Genomic DNA, 23804 nt, shown 5'->3' with positions numbered 1-23804 from the left:
TGTCCATTAATATCCATTAATGTCAACAGACCTGCACTTGAGCCTGGCCTCCCAGGGGAAAGAAATCCTGACAGTACCTTTTTTTTTTTTTTTTACCAGGGCTGTTTTCAAAATTGAAAATAGCAGCCTTAAATTTGGGAGGAGTGGAAGTGGATAGAATTGCTTCTTAAATGGAAGGACTGTCCCCACTGTGCCCTTTGGTTACCCTTTCCTGTTTTAAACGTTTAGTTCACCATAAGAGAGTTCCTTTGGCACCATCTGAAAAGGGAAAAATAGGAAGCAACGTGGCTTAGTGGATAGAGCATGGGCCTGAGGGGCAGAAGGACCGGCTCTGCCACTCATCTGCTATGTTGACCTTGGCCAAGTCACTTAACTTCTCAATGCCGTAGTTCCCTCATCTGCAAAATGGGGATTAAGACTGTGAGCCCCCCATGGGACATGGACTCTGTCCAACCACATTAGCTTGTACCTCCCCTAGCGCTTAGTACAGTGTCTGGCACATATTAAGCACTTCAACAGATACCATGAAAAAAAATAGTAATAATAATAATAATGATGGAATTTATTAAGCGCTTACTAGTGCAAAGCACTGTTCTAAGAACTGGGGGAGTACAAGGTAATCAGGTTGTCCCATGGGGGTTCACAGGCTTCATCCTCATTTTACGGATGAGGGAACTGAGGCCCGGAGAAGTGAAGTGACTTGCCCAAAGTCACACAGCTGACAATTGGCGGAGCCGGGATTTGAACCCATGACCTCTGACTCCAAAGCCCGGGCTCTTTCCGCTGAGCCACGCTGCTTGTCCAGTTCCTGGTGACTTTAACGTGATTGTGGCCCCTGGGGAAATTCTGAAAAGAGGCTGCACGATTGCACGAAAGCGTATTTTCATGCTTTTCGTAGTATAGGCGTATTTTCTCTTGCCTGACCCACACTCCTGCCTAGTTGGCTGGTAGCTTTCAGTTCTTGAGTAGCTGATGGCAGCCTGTGCCTAAGACCTTGAAGGGCAGGGAGTAGAGAGCGGAGTTTGCCGAAGAACCCGACAACTCTGCTCTCGGGTAGGGACTGTCTCTATGTGATGCCAATTTGTACTTCCCAAGCGCTTAGTACAGTGCTCTGCACATAGTAAGCGCTCAATAAATACGATTGATTGATTGATTGATTGATTTCACAGCCCCTTCACTAGATGCGGCAGAATTCTTGGGAAGCGTTAAAGCAGACATCAGTGCTGCGTTAGGTTAGCTCAGGTAGGAATGCAGAGAAGAGGGCAGAATGGTGGGAGGTGATGCCCTCCTTAGTTTGTTTCCCTGCCACGCAAGAAGATATGCAGTAGAAAGAGGAGTTGGGAATTAGTACAGGACCCCTTGGTGGGCTGCCCTGGTGGAAGTGATGGTGTAATAATGGTACTTATTAAGCACTTAAGCACTGGGGTAAATACAAGTTAATCAGTTCAGACACAGTCCCTGTCCCACAGGGGCTCACGATCTTTTCCCCATTTTTAACAGATGAGCTGAGGCACAGAGAAGTGAAATGACTTGCCCAAGGTCACACAGGAGACTTGTGGCAGAGCTGGAATTAGAACCCAGGTCCTTCTGACTCACAGGCCCAAGCACTATCATCATCATCATCAATCGTATTTATTGAGCGCTTACTGTGTGCAGAGCACTGTACTAAGCGCTTGGGAAGTACAAATTGGCAACATATAGAGACAGTCCCTACCCAGCAGTGGGCTCACAGTCTAAAAGCACTATCCACTAAGCCAGCTGGTTCTTGGTAGGTTGTACGGATCATGTCCGGTGACTTTTATCCAGACAGAATGTCCGGCCAAAGCATCCGTGGGTTAAAGGTGACCAGCATGAATTTTCAGAATGAGGCCTCTGAAACTCCCCATTCACCACCTCCCTTATTCCCCCTTATTCCCCTTAATAACTCGTTCTTCAGGGTTAAGGAAACTTAGAAAGGGTAATGGTCGATACCCTAAATCTCCCTCAAAGTGTTCCTTGTCTTTTCTGGAATTTCTGGTCTCCTACATCAAAGAATTGCTGATTCAGATATCTACTTCATGCGAAAATGCTATTATAAGCCTTTGAAAAAAAACTGATTCCTCATTGGCACAGAAGAACTGTAATGCAAGTATGCTGATCATCTGTAGGTCTTCATTTAATGAGCTCAGAAGAAAAACAAAATCGTGAGTCCTTATTTCTTAGAGATGGAGAGGAAAGGAAAAGGGGAGAAGTTGGCAGTGATTAACCAACGCTAATGACAATGGACAGCACTGCATTGGCCAGGCCGTTGAATTTGGTCAGCTGTCAAATGAGAAGTAGTGTGGTTTAGTGAGAAGCATTCATTCATTCATTCAATCGTATTTATTGAGCGCTTACTGTGTGCAGAGCACTGTACTAAGCGCTTGGAAGCAGTGTGGTCTAGTGGATAGAGCACCGGCTTGGGAGTCAGAAGGGCCTAGGTCCGAGTTCTGGTTCTGCCACTTCTCTTCTCTGTGACTTTGGGCAAGTCACTTGACTTCTCTGTGCCTCGGTTATCTCACCTGCAAAATAAGGATTAAGACTAGGAGCCCCATGTGGGACCTGGACTGTGTTCTGCCTGATTAGCTTGTATCTACCCCAGCAGTTAGTACAGTACCTGGAACATGGTAGACATTTAACAAAAACCATAAAAAAATTGCCCTTTTTCCAAGGGCTCATATTTAGTAGCCACCCTGAGCGGTAAGCTAGAAGAGAAAGTAGACACACAAAAGGAAACCAGTGATTTCTTTAGATAAAAAGTCTCTTTTTATGGAACAAGGACCGGAAGACTGTCAGATCCAGAATGGGGATGGAAGCAGCTCGAGAGTCTACTCCAGATCAGATTGGGCAGGAAAGCAACAGGGGTTGCAGAAAAAAGCACAAAGTTTCTTCTTTAGAGTGATTTATTGCGGCTGTAGCTTTTTGACGTAGAAGTTCCAATATCACACCCAGTGAGACATGGAATAATAATAATTGTGGTGTTAAGTGCTTACTATGTGCCGGGCACTGCACTAAACCCTGGGGTGGATACAAGCAAATCATGTTGGACACAGTCTCTTTCCCAAGTGGGGCTCACAGTCACAGTCCCCAATTCACAGATGGGGTAACTGAGGCATGGAGAAATGAAGTGACTTGCCCAAGGCCAGACAGCAGACAAGTGGTGGATCCGGGATTAGAACCCATGTCCTTCTGATTCCCAGGCCCGAGATCTGTTTATGTGACCTATTTTTACAGTTAGATGCTCCAGCAAATCAAACCCTCAGTGATGAACACCAGCGTTTCCGCTCTGGGATTGAGTTTTTCAAGGAAGTATGTGGAGCAAGGGTCGGGGAGGGGGAAGGGAAAGGAAGTTTAAGACGGGTTACAGAAGGGAAAAGGAAGGAAGGGAGTTAAGTTTAAGAACAGCTTGAGGCTCCCCCCTCCCGCCAAACATAATTAGGTTGTTCAGTGCAGTCAGGAAAGAGGTGCCCGATGATAACCTTTTGGGGGAATTTAGGGAGTGCTGGGCCTATCAGAAGATGTGGGGGAATAATAGGAGAGGGAAATCAGGGAGTTTCTGTCAGAGTATGGGGACAACCAGTGACAGTGAGTTGAAAAGAAGGGGTTGTCTCTGGAGCTGAAAAGTGTGGTTTAACAAAGAGGAAGGTTGCTGGAATCAATGCCCTGGAAATTGAGCTGCAGTTGTCACACCCTTGAGAACAATGCGGTGCTGTTCACTCCTTACCAAATGATGATGGAAGGGTAGGCTGGCCATACATAAAAATAGTAATTAATAATTATGGTATTTGTTAAGTGATTTCTATGTGCTAGGTACTGCTCTAAGTGCTGGGCCCCAGTTTAGCTAGGACAATCGCAGGTTTTTGAAGCTGTCCCAGGCAATTTGAAGAAAGGATACAAAGGCCCCAGCACCAGGGCCACTCAAATGTGAATCTGGTCAGCATAACTTGCACTTTTTTAAAAAAAAACAACGCATTTTTCAAGTACTTACTATGTGCCAGGCACTGTTCTAAGTGCTGGGGTAGATAACAAGCTAATCAAGGTTGCACATAGTCCTTGTCCCAAATGGGGCTCACGGTCTTCATCCCCATCTTACAGACGAGGTAACTGAGGCAAGAGAAGTGAAATGACTTGCCCAAGGTCGGAGCCGGGTCTAGAACCCAGGTCCTTCTGATTTCCAGGCTCACTTTCTATCCATTAGGCCATGGTGCTTCTCAAGTCCTCTGAGCTCCAGCTGCTCTTTAGCAATTAAACCCTTGGACTTCCACGTCTGTGCTGTAAGCTAGTTGTGGGCAAGGGACAGTGTCTGCAACTCTGTTGTATTGTACTCATACAAGTGCTTAGTACAGTGCTGTGCACACCATAAGTGCTCAGTAAAGACCATTGATAATGATGTTACTGGAGCATTGTTGTTACAAATTGGAGTTTCAGTCCCAGAATGTTGGGAGCCTTTAGTCAGTGGCATATGCTCTGGGCTTGCTAGCAATGGATAGCTAAATCTCCAAAATGGTAAACTGACATTTCTCTGATTTATTAAATTATAAATTATTTAAATAGCATGCACATTCCAAAAGGGCTCTTAAGTGCCAACAAATAACACGAGGGACTGCTCCAAAAGCAGGTTTTAAAGCTGAACCAGCCCTTGATATGTGACTAAACAATCCAAACATTTTAAGTGTTGACATCATTTAAACTGTGTCTGACTAAGTCATGTTTGGAGTTTTAGTTACCGCTTTGGTGTTGTTTGGAGTATGCTTTCTTTGCCACTGTGTTGTACTGAACTGCTTGTAACTTTATTTTCTTCCATACATTTCACTGAGTTAAAATCAGATTCTAATAACCCTTGATTTTTAAATATTCCTGCTCATTTCCTCATTGCCAGTCTTTCAGATTAGCATTTGCCGGTGATTTGAGCTCCACACATCCCTCCCGACCTTCTAACTTTCAGGTCGCCGAGACAGACAGGGGAATTGTACATGCTAGGGATGCTGTCTCAAGGGTCCAGTTTTAGATAAAAATGAGATGGTCGGTCCCTAGAGAGGAAGCTGAGCAAGAATAAATAAAATCCCCAGGTAATTTAAAAAGTCAGCTGAGCCGCTGAATTTTATGTCTTCCCCTAACCGCCCTTCAGAAGAGCTGCCGCAAAGAGGCACAGTGGACCCATTTGAATTTCACATTTTCTGCCTTCTGATCCTGACCTCTAGTGGAAGTGCCATTGAGGAAGGAGACAGCCAGAGAGAGGAAGTCTGCACATAGTAAGCGCTCAATAAATACGATTGATGATGAGGAGGAGGAGGAAGGGGATAGAGAAGGAGAAAAATATGTAGCTGATTCCAGGGGCAGAGAGTGCTCCTATTTTCACCTCTGAGGCACAGGGCAGAAAGAAGATTAAAGCAGAAAAATAACCCTCCTCCTCTAGCAGGAAGCATGGTAAGGTCCAAGTTGTCCAGAGAAACAGCGTGGACTACTGGAAAGAGAATGGGCCTAAGAGTCAGAGGACCTGGGTTCCAATTCTGGCCCTACCACTTGTCTGCTGCACGACCTTGGGCAAGTCACTTCACTTCTCTGTTCCTTAATTAGTTTATCCGTAACATGGGGGTTAAGGCTGTGAGTCCCACCTGGGACTGTGTCCAACTAGTTTGGTCATATCTACCCAGTACTTAGTACAGTGCCTGGGACACGAATTGTACTTTCCAAGCGCTTAGTACAGTGCTCTGCACACAGTGCTCAATAAATACGATTGAATGAACAGTGGAAAGAGCCCGGGCTTTGGAGTCAGAGGTCAGGGGTTCGAATCCCGGCTCCGCCACATGTCTGCTGCGTGACCTTGGGCAAGTCACTTAACTTCTCTGAGCCTCAGTTACCTCATCTGTAAAATGGGGATTGACTGTGAGCCCCACGTGGGACAACTTAATCACTTGTATCCTCCCCAGCGCTTAGAACAGTGCTTTGCACATAGTAAGCGCTTAACAAATGCCATCATTATTATTATTATTACTTGACAAGTACCCTCCCCCAAAAAAGAAGAGGTTCAACTTCTGACCTGACTAGAAGAGAGCACAATCAGCTAGGAACAGAAGAGGCAACTGTTAACACCATTTCTGGGAAGAAGATTTCATTATTCAAATCTCTGACTTTCAGGCTTACGCACAAAGCCAGCACTTAGCAACAGGGGACAATTGATTGGAAAAGACCACAGAGACAGATTTATGGGGTCCATCCTCTCCTCAGAATTCTGATGCTGTGGATGGCATATAGATCACTCTTTAAAATTCATTCAGCAGTCCCCATTTATCAACATCAGTGAATGGCTCTGTCTCTCGTGTTTGAGCCTCCCTCCTCTTAGGGAGCATGTCTACCACTGTTTCTGTAGTTTACTCTCCCGAGCACTTAGTACAGTGCTCTGCCCACAGTGGGTGCTCAATAAATACCACTGATTGATTCTCTCTCCTACTTGGAGCCCCATGTGGGACTGTGAGCCCGCTGTTGGGTAGGGACCATCTCTATATGTTGCCAACTTGTACTTCCCAAGCGCTTAGTACAGTGCTCTGCACACAGTAAGCGCTCAATAAATGCGATTGAATGAATGAATGAATGTGGATCAGGGACACTGCCCAACCTAATTAATGTGTATCTACCCCAGTGCTTAGAACAGTGCTTACTTAACACAAGTACCTTAATTATTATTACTCTGCTCAGTCATGAGATGGTCCTGGCTCCTATTTGGAATAGATATATTGGAATTTCCAAGCCTCTGTTAACCGAGTGGTTCAGTGCCCAGAAATGCTAAAGCACGAGTAGAAAATGACAAACAACTCTCTGACAAATTACCCTTTGCCAAAGAGGCTTCCCATTTGATACTGGAAGCCTCAGCTTCCCCTCTGACTCTGTACTGGTGACGGCTTGGGTGATGGAGAGAGAGGGAGTTAATCCAAACTCGTGAAACCTTACCATCCCTCCCCCGCGCTTTTCCTGGCTACTTCTTTTTCTCCTCCTCTCTCCTTATAGTTTCCTTATTTTCTGTCCTGCAATAAAGGTTTTCTTCCTCAGGTGAGTCAATGGTTTGTCTTCTCTTTCTGATTTCCTCTCCTGCCAGACTTTAACAAGAGGTAAGAGTAATGCCTACCTTCCTCCTTGTCTATTACACTACCCTCTTACCCCATTACCCCAGCTAATGGTGAGGAGGGCCCTTACCTCTCTCTCCTTCCATGCCCCCGATACAGGTGCAATCTGAGATCCTGCCACTTTAAGCCCTGAACGTCATCCTGACTTTGACTTTTATTTCCTGGCCCATTTTCTAAGAGGAAGAAGAGTGAGCCAAAACCAAACCAGTTGCTAATTTACCCCCATCATCATCATCATCATCATTGTTGTTATCCAGTAGAGATGGGGTGGGAAGGGGCAGTGGGGTCTTCAACTGTGGCTACTGTTTTTTGAAAGCCTGAAATTATCGGAGTCATGTCCATAGTCAGGAATCATATTGATAGAGGCTGCCGCAGCGCTAGAGCGTGACAACCGAGGGTGAGTTTGGGTCTGAATTAAGACAGTGGGGTCAATGTAACAATTTACCGTTTCTGAAAAATTCTCCCTCTCCCCAACCAAAAGAACAGTCACTCACAGAATGTGCTTAGAACTAATTATGGCCGGGTTTCTTTTTCTTTTTAAATCTTGTTTGCCTTCCAAAAGATTCCTCCCTATGTCTTTGCCTTTCCTAAAGCCAATAAGTATATGTCTCATTATGCCTCTCTGACTCCTGCTCCTTTTCTTTCCTAACCTTTGTATTTGCGCTTCCCCCTATGCCTGGCTCCATGTGCCTGCTTCCCTCTCTCCCCGGCCCACCCTCTGGCTGCCCCTGCTGCGGTGTTCGCTCCCGTCCTCCTCCTCCTCCTCCTCTTCCTCGGCTGGCAGCTGAAGGATGAATCCCGCCAAAGTGGCCATCCGGACCCCTCGTGTTGCTGGGACTGCACAGTGTATGTAAACGGGGACCAGGAGATGTGGCTTGTCTGCTCCAAGGGGTGATTGGTGCCGTCGCCCCATCCCTCAAGATGAAAATGGATTTTGCTGGAGTCCAGGGCTGGGAGGATTTGGCTGGGGAAGAGGGGAGTGGGTACTGGTTCCCAGTTGACACCGGTGTCATCTTTCTGCTGGGGTCACCGGTTCCTCATTATTCATTCATTCAATCGTATTTATTGAGCACTTACTGCATGCAGAGCACTGTACTAAGCACTTGGAAAGTACAATGCAGCACAATCTCCTCCTGCAACAGACGACTACTCTGTTCTCCCCTCAAAAGAAGCAGGGGGACTCAAACTGCAGGAACTGTTTCCAGTTAACAAACCTTGGACTTCCATCACCTGGAAAAAAAAGATAACTGAGAATCAGCCCCTTTTGTCTTAATCCCTGACGGTCACGAAGGGGGTCTTGGCACTTTCTCTTTCTCCATCTCTCCCTCTCTCACTTCCTCCCTCTGTATTCGTCTGTCTGCCCCACTCTCACTTCCCTACACATAACCATGTTCCGGAACATCACAACCTGGATATTCCCCAGGCATCTTGACCCCTGCCTCATTTATCCTAAGGAAGCGTTATTCTTCCATCCAGTTTCTTCCTCTTCATTTCTTCCACACAGCCTCTTATTTGGTCAGTTATAAAAGTGTGACGGCTTTATGTGTGTAGTACAGTGCTCTGCACACAGTAAGCGCTCAATAAATATGATTGATGATGTGCTTCTCAGGGAATAAACTGGGCATGTGGTAGTGTGGCTTACAGAGCCACTTCCAGGCCTGGGACAAAATTCATCCCAAGATGGGGACCCCATCGAGGCCTCCTGTTGACTCTCCCCGACTTACCACTATCCCTAGCAAAAGAAAATCCATCAATCAATTGTATTTATTGAGCACTTACTGTGTGCAGAGCACTTTACTAAGTGCTTGGGAGAGTGCAATATAATAGCAATGGTAGGCATTTCCTGCCCACAGTGAGCTTACAGTCTAGACAGGAGACCCTTCAGTCACCCAGGTGAATTGCATTTACTTTCACAAAGATAATAAAATTGTGGGAAGCAGCGTGGCTCAGTGGAAAGAGCCCCGGCTTGGGAGTCAGAGGTCACGGGTTCTAATCCCAGCTCCACCACTTGTCACCTGTCTGACTTTGGGCAAGTCACTTCGCTTCTCTGTGCCTTGGTTACCTCATCTGTAAAATGGGGATTAAGACTGTGAGCCCCACATGGAACAACCTGATCTCTTTGTATCCCCCCAGTGCTTAGAACAGTGCTTTGCACATAGTAAGCGCTTAACAAATGCCATCATCATCATTATTATAATAGAAACTTATATTTGATACTGGCATATATTTGATACTGGCATACTGATGCAGTTATTTGAAGTGAGATGGACATCCTAAATGAACAATGAATACCCAGTGACCCATTTTAAAATAAAATAACGTTATATCATAGAAACAGCTAAAGTATAACTAGTATTGCCTTTGATCTATTAGATCAAGAAGCAACTCATTCATTTAATCATTTATTAAGTGCTTACAGGGTACAGAGTGCTTGGGAGAGTACAATATAACAAGGAACAGACACATTCCCTGCCCACACCAAACATGCACCCCAACATCAGGGATCCATACCGTGGTCTAAATATCTCCCACACCCTATCACAACAGTCTACAACACTGAACCATCCCTCTACATCCATGTCACCACCGGACATGAAACCTGTGTCAAGTGTATTAGCATGTTTACAAGTGGTATAAATCTGCAAGGAATGGCATGAAGGACTTTTTAAGCAATGCATGTCATAAACATTTTATCTGTATTTAATTTATATGGCCCTCAACAGTTACACAAACTAGCCCTGGCCCTCCAGCCCAAAGAATTACCCACCCGTGCTCTAACGTGATTGTCCGTGTGATGGGCAATATCAAAAATAAAGCCCTTAATCTGTTATGAAAGCACCCCCTCAGAAGCAAGGTATTTTTCCTCGTAAGTTTCCTTGAAGTAAACCAGTGAATCCTGCCCTAAATTATCCAGGTGCAGGCTCTGTATTTCTGAGTATTTTAAATCTGGAAGAAGGATTGAGGTTTTTTGTAGGGTTGCCTCGGCCAGTAGTTTTAATTTTGGGAAGTGGTATGGCCTAGTGAAAAGAGGGTGAACTTGGGAGTCGGAGGACCTAAACTTTAATTCCGGCTCTGCTGCTGGCCTGCTGTGTGACCTTGGGCAAGTCCTTTCACTTTTCTGCATAGAGAAGCAGCGTGGCTCAGTGGAAAGAGCACGGGCTTGGGAGTCAGAGGTCATGGGTTCAAGTCCCGGCTCTTCCAATTGTCAGCTTTGTGACTTCGGGTAAGTCACTTGACTTTTCTGTGCCTCAGTTACCTCATCTGCAAAATGGGGATTAAGACTGTGAGCCCCACGCAGGACAACCTGATCACCTTGTATCCTCCCCAGCAGTGCTTTGCATACAGTAAGCGCTTAACAAATGCCATTATTATTATTATTATTTTCTGGGCCTCAGTTACCTCATCTGAAAAATGGGAATTAAATCTCTTCCTTCTGACTTATACTTTGAGCCCCTGTGAGACAAGGACGCTGTCCAACCTGATTATCTTGGGTCTACTTAGTGCTTAGCACAGTGCTTGGCACACAGTACGCACTTAACAAGTACCATTTAAGCAAAACACAAAACAAAGAAAAACGAACTGGCCCCAAGTACAGTGTGGTTGCCAGTGATCCTAGCAGAAATCTCACCAAGTTTTCTATCACATCCCTTATGATACGATATGCTGATATGTAGCCGGATCATCTGAGCCTCCTGCAGAGTTGTTTTGTTTTGTTTGTAGAGAAGCGGCGTGGCTCAGTGGGAAGAGCACGGGCTTTGGAGTCAGAAGTCATGGGTTCGAATCCTGGCTCCGCCACATGTCTGCTGTGTGACCCTGGGCAAGTCACTTCACTTCTCTGAGCCTCAGTGACCTCATCTGTAAAATGGGGATTAAGACTGTGAGCCCCACGTGGGACAACCTGATCCCCTTGTATCCCCCCAGCGCTTAGAACAGTGCTTTGCACATAGTAAGCGCTCAATAAATACGATTGAATGAATGAATGAAGGTCTCCCCCTTCTAGACTGTGAGCCCGCTGTTAGGTAGGGACCGTCTCTATATGTTGCCACCTTGTACTTCCCAAGCACTTAGTACAGTGCTCTGCACACAGTAAGCGCTCAATAAATACGATTGAATGGATGAATGAAAGTCGTGGTTCATGTAACCAATAGATTACCTATGCAACTGTGAAATTCAAAGTCAGGTTGACCCTAGCACAGTGCTAGAAGCAGACTGGAGCCTGCTGGATGTCATCATCATCATCATCAATCGTATTTATTGTATTTATTGTAGTATGTCAGCTCAGCTGTAGGAGAATGGGTGTTTTGAAGTGGGGATGGGGGAGACGGCTGCAGCCCCGTCCACGAGGGGCCGGGAAATTGGCCATTTTAAATCGATCCCATTTGCCGGCAGAATAAGGTGTGTTATTTCTTGCCTGCTGTGGCCCTGACAGCAGCCCAGCAATGACCGTGGCCTCTCTTGTCTTTCAGCCAGTGGATACTAACCAGGCCATGGTGCGCAGAGAGTCTGTCGTCAACTTGGAAAACTTCAAAAAACAGTACGTCCGGAGGCGATGGAAGGTATGTGGGTGACCTTCGCTGGGGAGGGGGATCCCTGGGGGACTTTGTGCTCACGGTTTCTCTTCTCATTGCTCCCAGCTCTCATTCAGTATTGTCTCATTGTGCAACCACCTCACCCGCTCCCTGATGAAAAAGGTTCATCTGAAGCCGGACGACAGCTTGGTAGGTACATGCGGAAAACCCCGGAGTCGGTGGGATCTAAAGGAGGGCCCCACCCCTGTAATAATGATGGAATGAAGCCCCCAGCCTATTCTTTTCTCAGGAGTGGGCAGACTTCCTTGAATTCAGAGGAAGTGAGGATCGCTGGGAATCCAAACCTTTGAGTTAAAGTAAGTAGGTGAGCAGGAGAAAGTCAATCAGCTGGTCCAAAATATTTACCAAATGCCCACAGGGCCCTGAGTGGTGGGCATGGCCTGGTGGATAGAGTCCAGGCCTGAGAGTAAGAAGGACCTAATCTGAGATTCACCACTTGTCTGCTGTGTGACCTTGGGCAAGTCACTTCACTTCTCTGGGCCTCAGTTACCTCATCTGTAACATGGGGATTGAGACGGTGAGCCCCAAGTAGGACAGGGACTGCGTCCAGTCCAATATGCTTGTATCCACTCCAGCACTTAGTACAGTGCCTGATAAATAATAAGCACTTAAATACCAGAATTACTATTATTATTAGACTGTAAGCTCCTCGTGGGCAAGGGACATGTCTGCAAATTCTGTTATAGCCTACTCTTCCAAGTGCTAGGTACTTTGCTATGCCCACACTAAGTGCTCACTTAGTCACTAAGTCACTTCACTTCCCTATATCTCAGTTACCTCATCTGTAAAATGGGGATTAAGACTGTGAGCCCCATAAGAGACAGGGAGTGTGTCCAACCTGATTTTCTGGTATCCGCCCCAGCCCTTAGTACAGTGCCTGACACATAGTAAGTGCTTAATAAATACCGCAATTATTATTATTAGTAGTAGTATTAGAAATACCACATTCTTTCCTTCTGACCGCTTGCCTGTCATTCTTTCCCCTGAGGCAGACAATGTTCTCCATCTTGTACTGTTGACAGGGGAGGGGGAGAAGCAGGGGATTGTTTGTTCAGACCCCTCCCCACCACGGCTATATTTACCCTGCCACTACTGCCACTGGCTAGATTGTAAGCTCCTTGAGGGTAGGGAGTATGTCTACTAACTCTGTTGTACTCTGCCAAGCCCTTAGTACAGTGCTCTGTGCAGATCGATGGCCACCACATCCAGTTTCTTCAATGAGCCTAGGGTGGGACCGATTGGCTGTGAGCCTGAGAAGAAAGGGGATATGGCTACCAAATCTATTAAAGTGTACTCTCTCAAGCGTTCAGTACAGTGCTTGGCACACAGGAAGCACTCAATAAATGCAATTATTTGATTGATCTTTACTGTGTGCCTCCTAAAGTCATCTTTGACTGGCCAGAAGTACCTATTGGTAGACTTGACACAAAGCGCTGGATGTTTTTGTGGATTCATTCATTCATTCTTTGTCGTATTTATTGAGCGCTTGCTGTGTGCAGAGCACTGGACTAAGCGCTTGGGAAGTACAAGTTGGCAACATATAGAGACGGTAGATTCTAAGGATAAATGGAAGAGAAGTTTTCAGAGCTTACATTTTTATTCTGACTTTGGTTCATACTAAGAGAAACATTTTTCAAAAGCCTCAAGGATAGGAGTGGTGGGAGGAGAGGGTTTCTTATTGTTATTTCAAAGCCAAATCCAACATATTCGTTCATTCCGTCGTATTTATTGAGTGCTTACTGTGTGCAAAGCACTGTACTAAGCGCTAGGGAAAATACACTGTAACCATAAATAGACAATTAACTAAAGTTGATTTTGAATTAGATTTCCAGTTTGCCAGGTACAGGATGGGCGCGTCTGATGCACAAACTCTACGTGGTGCAGGCATGCAGGCGTGTTTCAGGCCACAGATCTTAGTCATCATTGGGGCAGAGAGAATGCCCCAAAGGATACACTTCTTTTCAATATTGTCATTTACAAAATGTCTACATAATATCATAACAGCATCTCTCCTGATTCTACCAGTACCCACGGAGGTCCCCAGTTCACGAGTATGTTTACCCAGATTTTAGAAGGAGTTTTTCCTCAATTCATGAATTAAAAAAGTAAAAGCCTAATAACAATGATACCATAATGTAAGGAAGGATAAACCAATGTGTGCTGTAACAGTGGCCAAATCTGCATCAGATTTTTAGTTGTTGTTTTTTTGTTTTTTAATGGCATTTATTAAGCGCTTACTATGTGCAGAGCACTGTTCTAAGCGCTGGGGAATTTACAAGGTGATCATGTTGTCCCACGTGGGGCTCACGGTCTTCATCCCCATTTTACAGATGAGGGAACTGAGGCCCAGAGAAGTTAAGTGACTTGCCCAAAGTCACACAGTTGACAAGTGGTGGAGCCGGGATTTGAACGCATGACCTCTGACTCCAAAGCCCGTGCTTTTTCCACTGAGCCACGCTGCTTCTCTAAAGGAGAAGTTTAGTTCTGAAAGGGATGTTTTAAATTGGTATTGCTTTGAAATGGTCCTGCTTTAAAGTTTACGTAAGTCCTACCCAAAAGAGAAAGGCCATCTGACGCAGGCCCCGGGATGCCCGCCGTGTCTTTGAATCAGCCATGCAGAAGCTAAAGCCAAACATTTTGTTAACAATCATGCCCAGAGACAGTGCTCTGATGGTTGCCAAGGATCCCTGGAAAAATACATTTTGGGCAGTTGCCAGAGTTAGAGCCGCAGCCCCAGCCAAGGGAAAAGGTCTCCTTGTTCCGTCCATGTAGCGTTTTGATCACCCACTTGGGTCATCTGGCCTTCTGGATGACGACATCGTAGGCTGCACCTGGCCTACTGATTGACCTTTGCGGCTCACCCCAAGGTCATGCGGCCGGAGATGACCTGGAGCCTGAGCCCAGGCCTGCAGTGGTCAGTCAGTGGTCCTCTTTCCCACCACATCCGCCTCCTCATTGACCTCCCTGCCACCTGTCTCTCCTCTATCCAGCCCCTACTTCACTCGGCTGCCGGGATCATTTTCTTCAAAAAAAATTCAGTCTATGTCTCCCCACTCCATAAAACCTTCCAACAGATGCCCGTCTACCCCTGCCTCGAACAGAAACTCCTTACTATTACTAATAATAGTAATATTATAGAAAAAGGCCCATGTTATCACCAAGTTACATTAACAACAACCTCATTTGCACCTATTCAGCCTTCCTGTCCCGCCATCGACCCCCGGCCTACGTCCTCCCCCGGGCCTGGAATGCCCTCCCTCTGCCCATCCACCAAGCTAGCTCTCTTCCTCCCTTCAAGGTCCTACTGAGAGCTCACCTCCTCCAGGAGGCCTTCCCAGACTGAGCCCCTTCCTTCCTCTCCCCCTCGTCCCCCTCTCCATCCCCCGCATTTTACCTCCTTCCCTTCCCCACAGCACCTGTATATATGTATATATGTTTGTACATATTTATTGCTCTATTTATTTATTTTACTTGTACCTATCTATTCTATTTATTTTATTTTGTTAGTATGTTTGGTTTTGTTCTCCATCTCCCCCTTCTAGACTGTGAGCCCACTGTTAGGTAGGGACTGTCTCTATATGTTGCCAGCTTGTACTTTCCAAGTGCTTAGTACAGTGCTCTGCATACAGTAAGCGCTCAATAAATACGATTGATTGATTGATTGATTAATAATAATTATGGTATTTGTTAAGTACTTACTATGTGCCAATCACTGTTCTAAGCTCTGGTCTAGATACAAGCTAATCAGGTTGGACACAGTCTACGTCCCACATGGGGCTCACACTCCTATTCCCCATTATACAGATGATGAGGTAACTGAGGCCAGAGAAGTGAAGTGGCTTGCCCAAGGTCACACAATAGACATGTGGTGGAGCCATGATTCTGTTCTCTATCTACACTCACTCTCTTGGTGTATTCATTCACTCCCATGGCTTCAACTATCATCTCTACGCTGATGACACCCAAATCTGCATCTCTGCCCCTGCTCTCTCTCCCTCCCTTCAGGCTCATGTCTCCTCCTGCCTTCAAGACATCTCCATCTGGATGTCTGCCCGCCATCTAAAACTCAACATGTCCAAGACTGAACTCCTTGTCTTCCCTCCCAAACCCTGCCCTCTCCCTGACTTTCCCATCACTGTTGACAGCACTACCATCCTTCCCGTCTCACAAGCCCGCAAACTTGGTGTCATCCTCGACTCTGCTCTCTCGTTCACCCCTCACATGCAATCCATCACCAAAAACTGACGGTCTCACCTCCAACATCTCCAAGATCCGCCCTTTCCTCTTCATCCAAACCGCTACCCTGCTGGTTCAATCTCTCATCCTATCCCGACTGGATTACTGCATCAGCCTCCTCTCTGATCTCCCATCCTCCTGTCTCTCCCCACTTCAATCTATACTTCACACTGCTGCCTGGATCATCTCTGTGCAGAAACGCTCTGGGCATGTTACTCCCCTCCTCAAAAATCTCCAGTGGCTACCAGTCAACCTACGCATCAGGCAAAAACGCTTCGCTCTCTGCTTCAAGGCTGTCCATCCCCTCGCCCCCTCCTACCTCACCTCCCTTCTTTCCTTCTCCAGCCCAGCCCGCACCCTCCGCTCCTCTGCCGCTAATCTCCTCACCGTGACTCGTTCTCGCCTGTCCCGCCATCGACCCCTGGCTCACGTCTTCCCCCTGGCCTGGAATGCCCTCCCTCCGCACATCCGCCAAGCTAGCTCTCTTCCTCCCTTCAAAGCCCTACTGAGAGCTCACCTCCTCCAGGAGGCCTTCCCAGACTGAGCCCCCTCCTTCCTCTCCCCCTTCCCATCCCCCCACCACCTCCTTCCCCTCCCCACAACACCTGTATATATGTTTGTACAGATTTATTACTCTATTTATTTTACTTGTACATATTTACTATTCTTTTTATTTTGTTAATGATGTGCATCTAGCTTTACTTCTATTTATTCTGTCGACTTGACACCTGTCCACATGTTTTGTTTTGTTGTCTGTCTCCCCCTTTTAGACTGTGAGCCCGTTGCTGGGTAGGGACCGTCTCTATTTGTTGCCAACTTGTACTCCCCAAGCGCTTAGTGCAGTGCTCTGCACACAGTAAGTGCTCGATAAATATGACTGAATGAATCCCATGACCGCCAATTGCCTGCTGTGTGACCTTGGGCAAGTCACGAAACTTGCCCAACGAGGAGCAGCGTGGCTTAGTATGAGAAGCAGCAGGGCTTAGTGGAAAGAGCAAGGGCTTGGGAGTCAAAGGATATGGATTCTAATCCCGTCTCTGCCACTTGTCTGCTGTGTGACCTTGGGCAAGCCAGTTAACTTCTCTGTGCCTCAGTTCCCTCATCTGTAAAATGGGGATTAAGGCTGTGAGCCCCATGTGGGACAGTCAGATTACCTTGTATCTACCCCAGCGCTTAGAACAGTGCTAGGCACATAGTTAACAAATACCATTATTATTAATAATAAACTTCTCTATACTTCAATTGCCTCATCTGTAAAACGGGGACCAAGTACTTATTCTCCCTCTTGATTAACTAGGGTACTTGTAACTTCTTACTATTCCAAGCACTGTACCAAGTGCTGGGGTTGATACAAGATAATCAGGTTGGACACAGTCCCTGTCCCACATGGGGCTCACAGTCTGAGTAAGAAGGAGTCGGATTTAATTCCCAGTTTACACATTTTGGATTTAATCCCTCTTAGACTATGAGCCTCAAGTGGGACAGGGACTGTGTCCAACCTGATAAACATGTATCTACTCCAGTGCTTATAATGGTGCTTGGAACAGAGTAAACCCTTAACAAATTCCGTAAAAAGAAAAGAACATTTATGGGTCTTGGGGCCTTATTTACAGAATTTTGCCTGTCAAACAGCCAACCCCAAAGGGGCAGTAATCTAGCTCCCTGCAGATCTTTTCCCCAGCCCCCCATATCTGTATCCATGCCTGAGGAATAGGGTAACAGATGGTACTGGGCATCAGCACCCTCACTGAGCTCAAGAACCATTACCCTAGTGAGAGTTTCCTCTTTAATTAAAATTGTATTATTATTGTATAATATAATACATTACATATTACAATATAATACATTACATACAAAATATAAATTGTATAATAATAACAGCAACGACAACAACAGTATTTGTTAAGTGCTTACTATATGTCAAGCACCGTACTAAGCACTGTGGTAGACACAAGATAATCAGGTCCCGCATGGAGCTCACAGCCTAAGTAGGAGCAAGAACAGATATTGAATCCCCATTTTGCAGATGAGGAAACGGAGGCACAGAGAATCAATCAATAATATTTATAGAGCGCTTACTCTGTGCACAGCACTATACTAAGCGCTTGGGAGAGTACACTGCAACAGAATAGGTAGACACGTTCCCTACCCATGACAAGCTTACAGTATAGAGAACCGTACCAGAGAGGTTAAGATACTTGCCCAAGGTCACACAGCAGGTAAATGGCAGAGCTATGATTAAAATCCAGGTCTTTTGACTCCCAAGCCCATACTCTTTCCATTAGGTCACATTCTTATTTGCCTTCCACTCATTTTTTTTTTTTTTAAGCTCTTCCTAATTTCTTCCAGCTCTGGGCCTAAGGACTCAGACGGATTTTTCTAACTGCCTTCCACAGTCACAGGGCTAGAAAGGACTTCAAAGTTCATTTAGTCCATTCCCCGGCCTCCAGGCCTGACAACCCCCGATACGTGGCTTAAAGCTCTTTAACTAACCAGATTTCTTCCCTCTGACTTAATCAGTCGATCCTTCTATGGTAGTTAATAATAATTATGGTAATTGTGCTATTTGTTAAGCACTTACTATGTTCCAGGCACTGTACTAAGTGCTGGGGTCGGATAGAAGCAAATCGGGTCGGACACAGTCCCTGTCCCACATGGGCCGCCCGGTCTTAATCCCCATTTGACAGATGAGGGGACTGAGGCACAGAGACGTTAAATGACTTTCCCAAGGTCACACAGAGCCCACTGTTAGGTAGGGACTGTCTCTATATGTTGCCAACTTGTACTTCCCAAGCGCTTAGTACAGTGCTCTGCACACAGTAAGCGCTCAATAAATACGATTGATGATGATGATGATGACAAGTGGCGGGGCCGGGATTATTGAGCACCGATTACTGAGCACCTATTGAGCAAAGCATCTCCTAAGTGCTTGGAAAGTACCACCAAACCAAACCACACATTCCCTGCCCTTGAGGAGCTTGCAATCTAATGAACCGGTATCTAACAGCTCTTGTGGCTCTTCTGTTTCAGAGGCACTGTGAGAGCGACGGCGAGGATGATGTTGCGAGGAGAAAAGCCCTGCATCCACGAAGGAGAAGCAGTAGTTCTTAGCCCAGCTCTCCGCTTGAGAGAGACCCAGGACATTTACAGTCCTAACACCTTGGGGTGTTTTACAATCTGTGTAACAAAATACAGATGGCAGCTTGGTTCTCAAAGACCCCGGGCCCCTAGGATATGTAAGATGTCTTCTGGTTGTAGAATTGGCAAACTCCAAAGGAAAGGAGATGTGGAACTATACTCCTGGTAAGGCACTGACCAAATCGAAGCTCTGAAATGCCCAAAGTGTTTGTGTTTTTTTTTCTAAGAAGGGGCTCGGGCTGCACTCAAAAACTTGTACTTTGAATTACTTTCTTTTTTATATTTAAACTTAGCATCCTTGGCGTTGGGAGGCCCACGTTAGAGTAATCTCATGGTCATCCTGAAGGTCTGCTCTTCTGGTAACAGGGCCGGGAGTTATTCCTTAGTGGACTCTTTAAATGATGTTTGTCCTCTTTCAAAATGTATAAGTTGGGCGGGAAGGAGAGTTGATCACCAGCCTGCGGGAGAGGAGGTATCAGTTGAAATCTGGGAACTTGAAGCATCCAAAATCCCATTATGGGAAATGGGGAAGGAAGGTTTTCGGGAGCATTCTGGTCAATGAAGACGGAGAGGTCAGGGAGGGACAGTCCATCGCCAGGCCCCTGGATGTCTGCAGAGGTTGAGCAGGAGGGCGGGGACGAGGACCCTCATGACAGAGGCTACAGAACCACGGCAGCCCGACCTGCTGCTGCTTCTCAAGACCCTGGAACTGAGGCTGTGCTAGAAAAGAGTCTTACAAGTGGAACTAGTAGGGCAGGAAGCCAAAGTGAAGAAGTAGTGTCTGGATTTTTGGTGGTCGGGTGGAGCCTTTGAGGGAAAGGCTCATCGCACGATCCAAATTCTCCCACAGGGCAACATCTTGAGCCCTGCTTGGAAATCCCAAGGGGGCCTCTGAGAAGCAACTGAAGACGAGCCTTCTTGAAACATCCAGGAAGTGACAGAGAGTTTCTACCAGAAAAGAGACAGATGTCCGGAGTTGGGGAACAGAGAGAGCTATTGAAAGCGGAGGAAGGGAGCCGAAATAAAGGCCAGTGTTGTTTTCCTGTTCTTTGGGGCGGTGTCTAGTTTTCTCCTGGTGGCATTTCAGAGGGTCCATCACCTGGGGGAGCGGGAGGGTTGGATTGGAGATTTGGACAAAATCTCATGGTCCAAGGAGACAATGCCATTCCATAGGCTGCTGAGAAAGCCTTTGAGGATCTTGGGAGCTAAGGAATTTGGGAGCAGAACCAGAAATATGCAAGGGAAAAGTACAGAGAGGAAAAGGTTAGGAATAGGAGAGGGACAATGAAGTGGTGAAAGATAAAGGAATCGGGGAAGTGGGAAAAGCAAAATCAAAGAGAAGAAATGGAAGCGAGCAAGTAGAGCAGAGGGATTGGGAGAAATAGGAGGTGATTCTTTCACCCACAAAATCTTAAGCACCTTTTGATAGAGGAGCCGTCTCGGCCTCAGTTACCTCAGCCTCTTTCTGAATGGCCAACTCCTGACTCTGATCAGCAAGGTTCATGCCTAGTGAGCAAGCAGAGAATTCCAGTCCCAAGCAAAAGAGAGAGGATAGGAAAGCAGCAATAGGGTCAGAGGAACTTCAGGATTCCTGTGTCCCAAGTTGGTGTCCCAGAGGTGGCTGACTCCTCAGAAGGAGAAATGATGGACTGGAGGAAGACCTGGGGCCTTATATTTCATTTCCAGTTCCCTCCATCCAGCCCAAGAAGTGTGGCCTCTAGCCTCAGTCCGGTTCTGGGAATGGAAATGAAGATGCTTCCAGAAGCAGCAGGCGAGGCTCCCCTCAGAGGAGCTTCTCTCCTTGGCTGGTGAGAGCCTAGAGATATGCAGGTGATGCACTCCAGGTCCCGGGGAAAGAGTTATTTGAATCCCCCCTCTCAAAACATTGTTTTTCTGACCTTTCTCAGCCAGCTTTTATCCGGTCCCATTAGCTAATCATTTATTCTGTACCAGTTCTCTGATATGGGTGTCAGGGGGCGGGGGGGGGGGAGGGGGGCGCGGGGAGGGTGTACTGGGGGACGGAGTGGCAAATTTCATCGTCTTTGGCTATCAAGGGAGCAGGCTCCCTTGGTTCCATTGCTCTCTTGATCTGGGCGGCTCCATCCATTTTTCTCAGTCCGGGATTCTGGAAGAATCTCGCATCCCATTTTCAGGGCAGAAAAGAGAGCAGAAAGTCCTTTGCTGCCCTAGTTATTGAAGTGGGGGTGCTTCTCAGACCACTAAGAAACTGCCTTAGAGGTTAATGGGGGAATATTGGTTTGTTATGGTCACTGTGAGGTATTATGTATAGGCTAACTGCTTAGGGCCAAAAAGGATCATTTTTCTTTAATGAATATGGTACATTTCTAAGATTAGAATCGCTGGTTCCAGACTGGCCCCTCCCCCAATTCTTTTCATATGTTTTTTTTGCAATGTTCCACATTAATTTTTCACTAGCTCTCATATGAATATTTTAGTGTTCTGCATTTTAATGTGAATCTCCCTGTGCTCTCCTCAGTCCACATCTCTGAGTAGCTGTGGTTTTCCACTCAGTTTATTAACCAAATTTTTTTTATCTTTCAAGAAAACAGAGGCCAATCCAAATCAAGGTTAAAGGCAAATCTCTTTGATTAGAAAAAAACCCAACAAAACATACCGATTTTTGCAGTAACAAAAACGGGAAGAACACAAGAGGTAAACTGGGAGTTCTGATAGTTACAGGCTCTGTAGCTAGAAGAAAATAGAGGAGGATAAATAAGGCAGGATGCAAATTTTGATATGTCTGACAATTTTTTCCCCCGGGGAATCTCCAGAATTTGCTCCAACTTACTCCCTTCTTACCTCCTTCGGTTTCCCTCCCACCCGGTTTGTAGCACTGTCATGGGGAGCCCCTCCTCTTAAGCTCCTCCGCAGGATAAGGGCAGGTGGCCCTGGCCTCAGCAAGCTTCCCGAGGAACATCCCCCGGAGAGTGGTGTGTACGGAAGCAATTTATGCTGAACTTCCTCTCTAAGAAAAAATCATTTCTGCCCATCAGCTCACTGTGAAAAGACCCAGCCTAAAGGCTTTAACGGCCCCTTACTGTGATAAGGATTTATTTGCCAAGATAATTGCTTTTATTCCATCCCCCTCCAGGAAAGGTGCTCTGGGAGGGGAAGGTCATGGTTGCAGCTCCCCGCTTCATGCATATCCCCCTGGGGTCCTTTCTTGTTCACCACAGGGTGAACCTCCATAAGGGAAGAGGCTGTGGCTGCCAGCTGGTTCGTGTTTGTTCAAGCAGCTAGGGTAGAATCACTTTGGGCCTGAATGGTGGTTTTCTTTTTTCTTGGCCTTATAAACCAGAAACAAACTGGAGAAGTCACCTGGTCTGCCCTCCGACGGTGACGTAAAAGCTGGTTTCTGGAAATCCTCTGTGGCTTTCAGTTTAGGATTGGGATTTCAGTGGCTGGGCCTTCATTGTCCCTAAAGTTCCCTGAGTTGCAAGGGCTGAGGAGCCAAGTGGCTTTTCCCAGGTTGATCATTCCCTCCCGTCCTTCCTCCTTCAGCCTGGAGAGGCCAACTGGGCTACTAGCGGCTAACTGGAACGCTAGCATTTGCTTTGTGAGTGTCAATGGATTTTCAGTACTGGGGTCTCACAGCTGAGCTCGACATTCCTGTTTTTTCTTGCCACTCGCCTCGGAAGCCTGCAGCGAACAGCTTTAAGGCTTCAAGATGAGGCTTCGGTACTTGCCATTGGAAGGAGGAGAAAGCCCGCATCGTCAGTGTACGCCACCTTTGTGAAATGGTTCTATTTAACATTTATATAGACGGAGTACTTTGCATTATTATTTTTGTATCCATTTATCGGGATCCTGGGGAGATGGGAGAATGCCCTTTCCTTTTCTTAAGCGTATAATGAAACTGGGGCCCACAGGGGCCCAAGGTCAGTCTGTGTTAGAACAGGGACTAGAACCTTAGAGGGGAATTCGATCCCTAATCTGAGACTCTGCTCCCTAGGCTGAACTGTGTCTGTCCTTAACATTCCCTGTCTGGAGCCAGGGAGTGATGCTCTTTTCTAAGTAGAGAGTAAATACAATATTAAATGTAAGGTGATAATAGTTACATGTTATTGTCGGTATATACGTGTCTTTTTTTCCACTGCTTTTGTTAAGGGAAATACTCAGATTTTATTGAGTATATGAAGAAAGAACTAACTGAGATCAGGAAAAGCAAATTCTGATGTCATTTTAATTTACAAATAAAACTTTGAAAAATCCAAGCTCATGAATTTGGGTGTGTTTCGCATAATCGCGTCGCTTATAAATGAACATGTGCAAGAACTGAAGGAGCTAACACTCAAAAGGAAGGGAAAGGGGAGTGAGTGGGCGAGAGCTCAGGGCACAGGTGCAGATGGGGTTTGCAGCCTAAGAGCGAGTGAATCATAGCTTTGATTCGCTCAGACAGAAAATAAATGAATGATACATCTGTTCCTGGGGATGGCGAGCTGTAAAATCCTCATTGTCTCAGTCCAAAGAGGATGTCCCTTTTGCAGCCGCTGAGATGGGGACCAGGTAAATTGCTTTTGTAAAAGCTGGCCGTTGGGGGGAATGCCCCTCATTCTCCCCTATCCCCTTCTGGAAAATTAATCGATAATCAATGTGTGACATTGATAGCCTTATTCATTCATTCAATCGTATTTATTGAGCGCTTACTGTGTGCAGAGCCCTGTACTAAGCACTTGGGAAG

At 46.3% G+C, this 23804-nt stretch overlaps 1 protein-coding gene across 1 annotated transcript in view; it reads left to right on the top strand.

The window, feature by feature from the left end:
* The window catches only part of DAPK2 (death associated protein kinase 2), a 138813-nt gene extending 118064 nt beyond the window's left edge, over nt 1-20749 (top strand). Inside the window, exons 10-12 of the mRNA XM_038746513.1 lie at nt 11606-11695; nt 11774-11857; nt 18995-20749. Coding sequence (XP_038602441.1) covers nt 11606-11695; nt 11774-11857; nt 18995-19075 — 255 coding nt within the window. The 3' untranslated portion in view covers nt 19076-20749. The remainder of the gene's footprint in view (nt 1-11605; nt 11696-11773; nt 11858-18994) is intronic.
* The last annotated feature ends 3055 nt before the right edge of the window (nt 20750-23804 follow it).

This window comes from Tachyglossus aculeatus, chromosome 5 (genome assembly GCF_015852505.1).
Source record: "Tachyglossus aculeatus isolate mTacAcu1 chromosome 5, mTacAcu1.pri, whole genome shotgun sequence".
Taxonomy (NCBI): Eukaryota; Metazoa; Chordata; class Mammalia; order Monotremata; family Tachyglossidae; genus Tachyglossus; species Tachyglossus aculeatus.
Note: the sequence above shows the minus strand (reverse complement) of the source record. Positions and strands in the feature narration are given on the sequence as shown.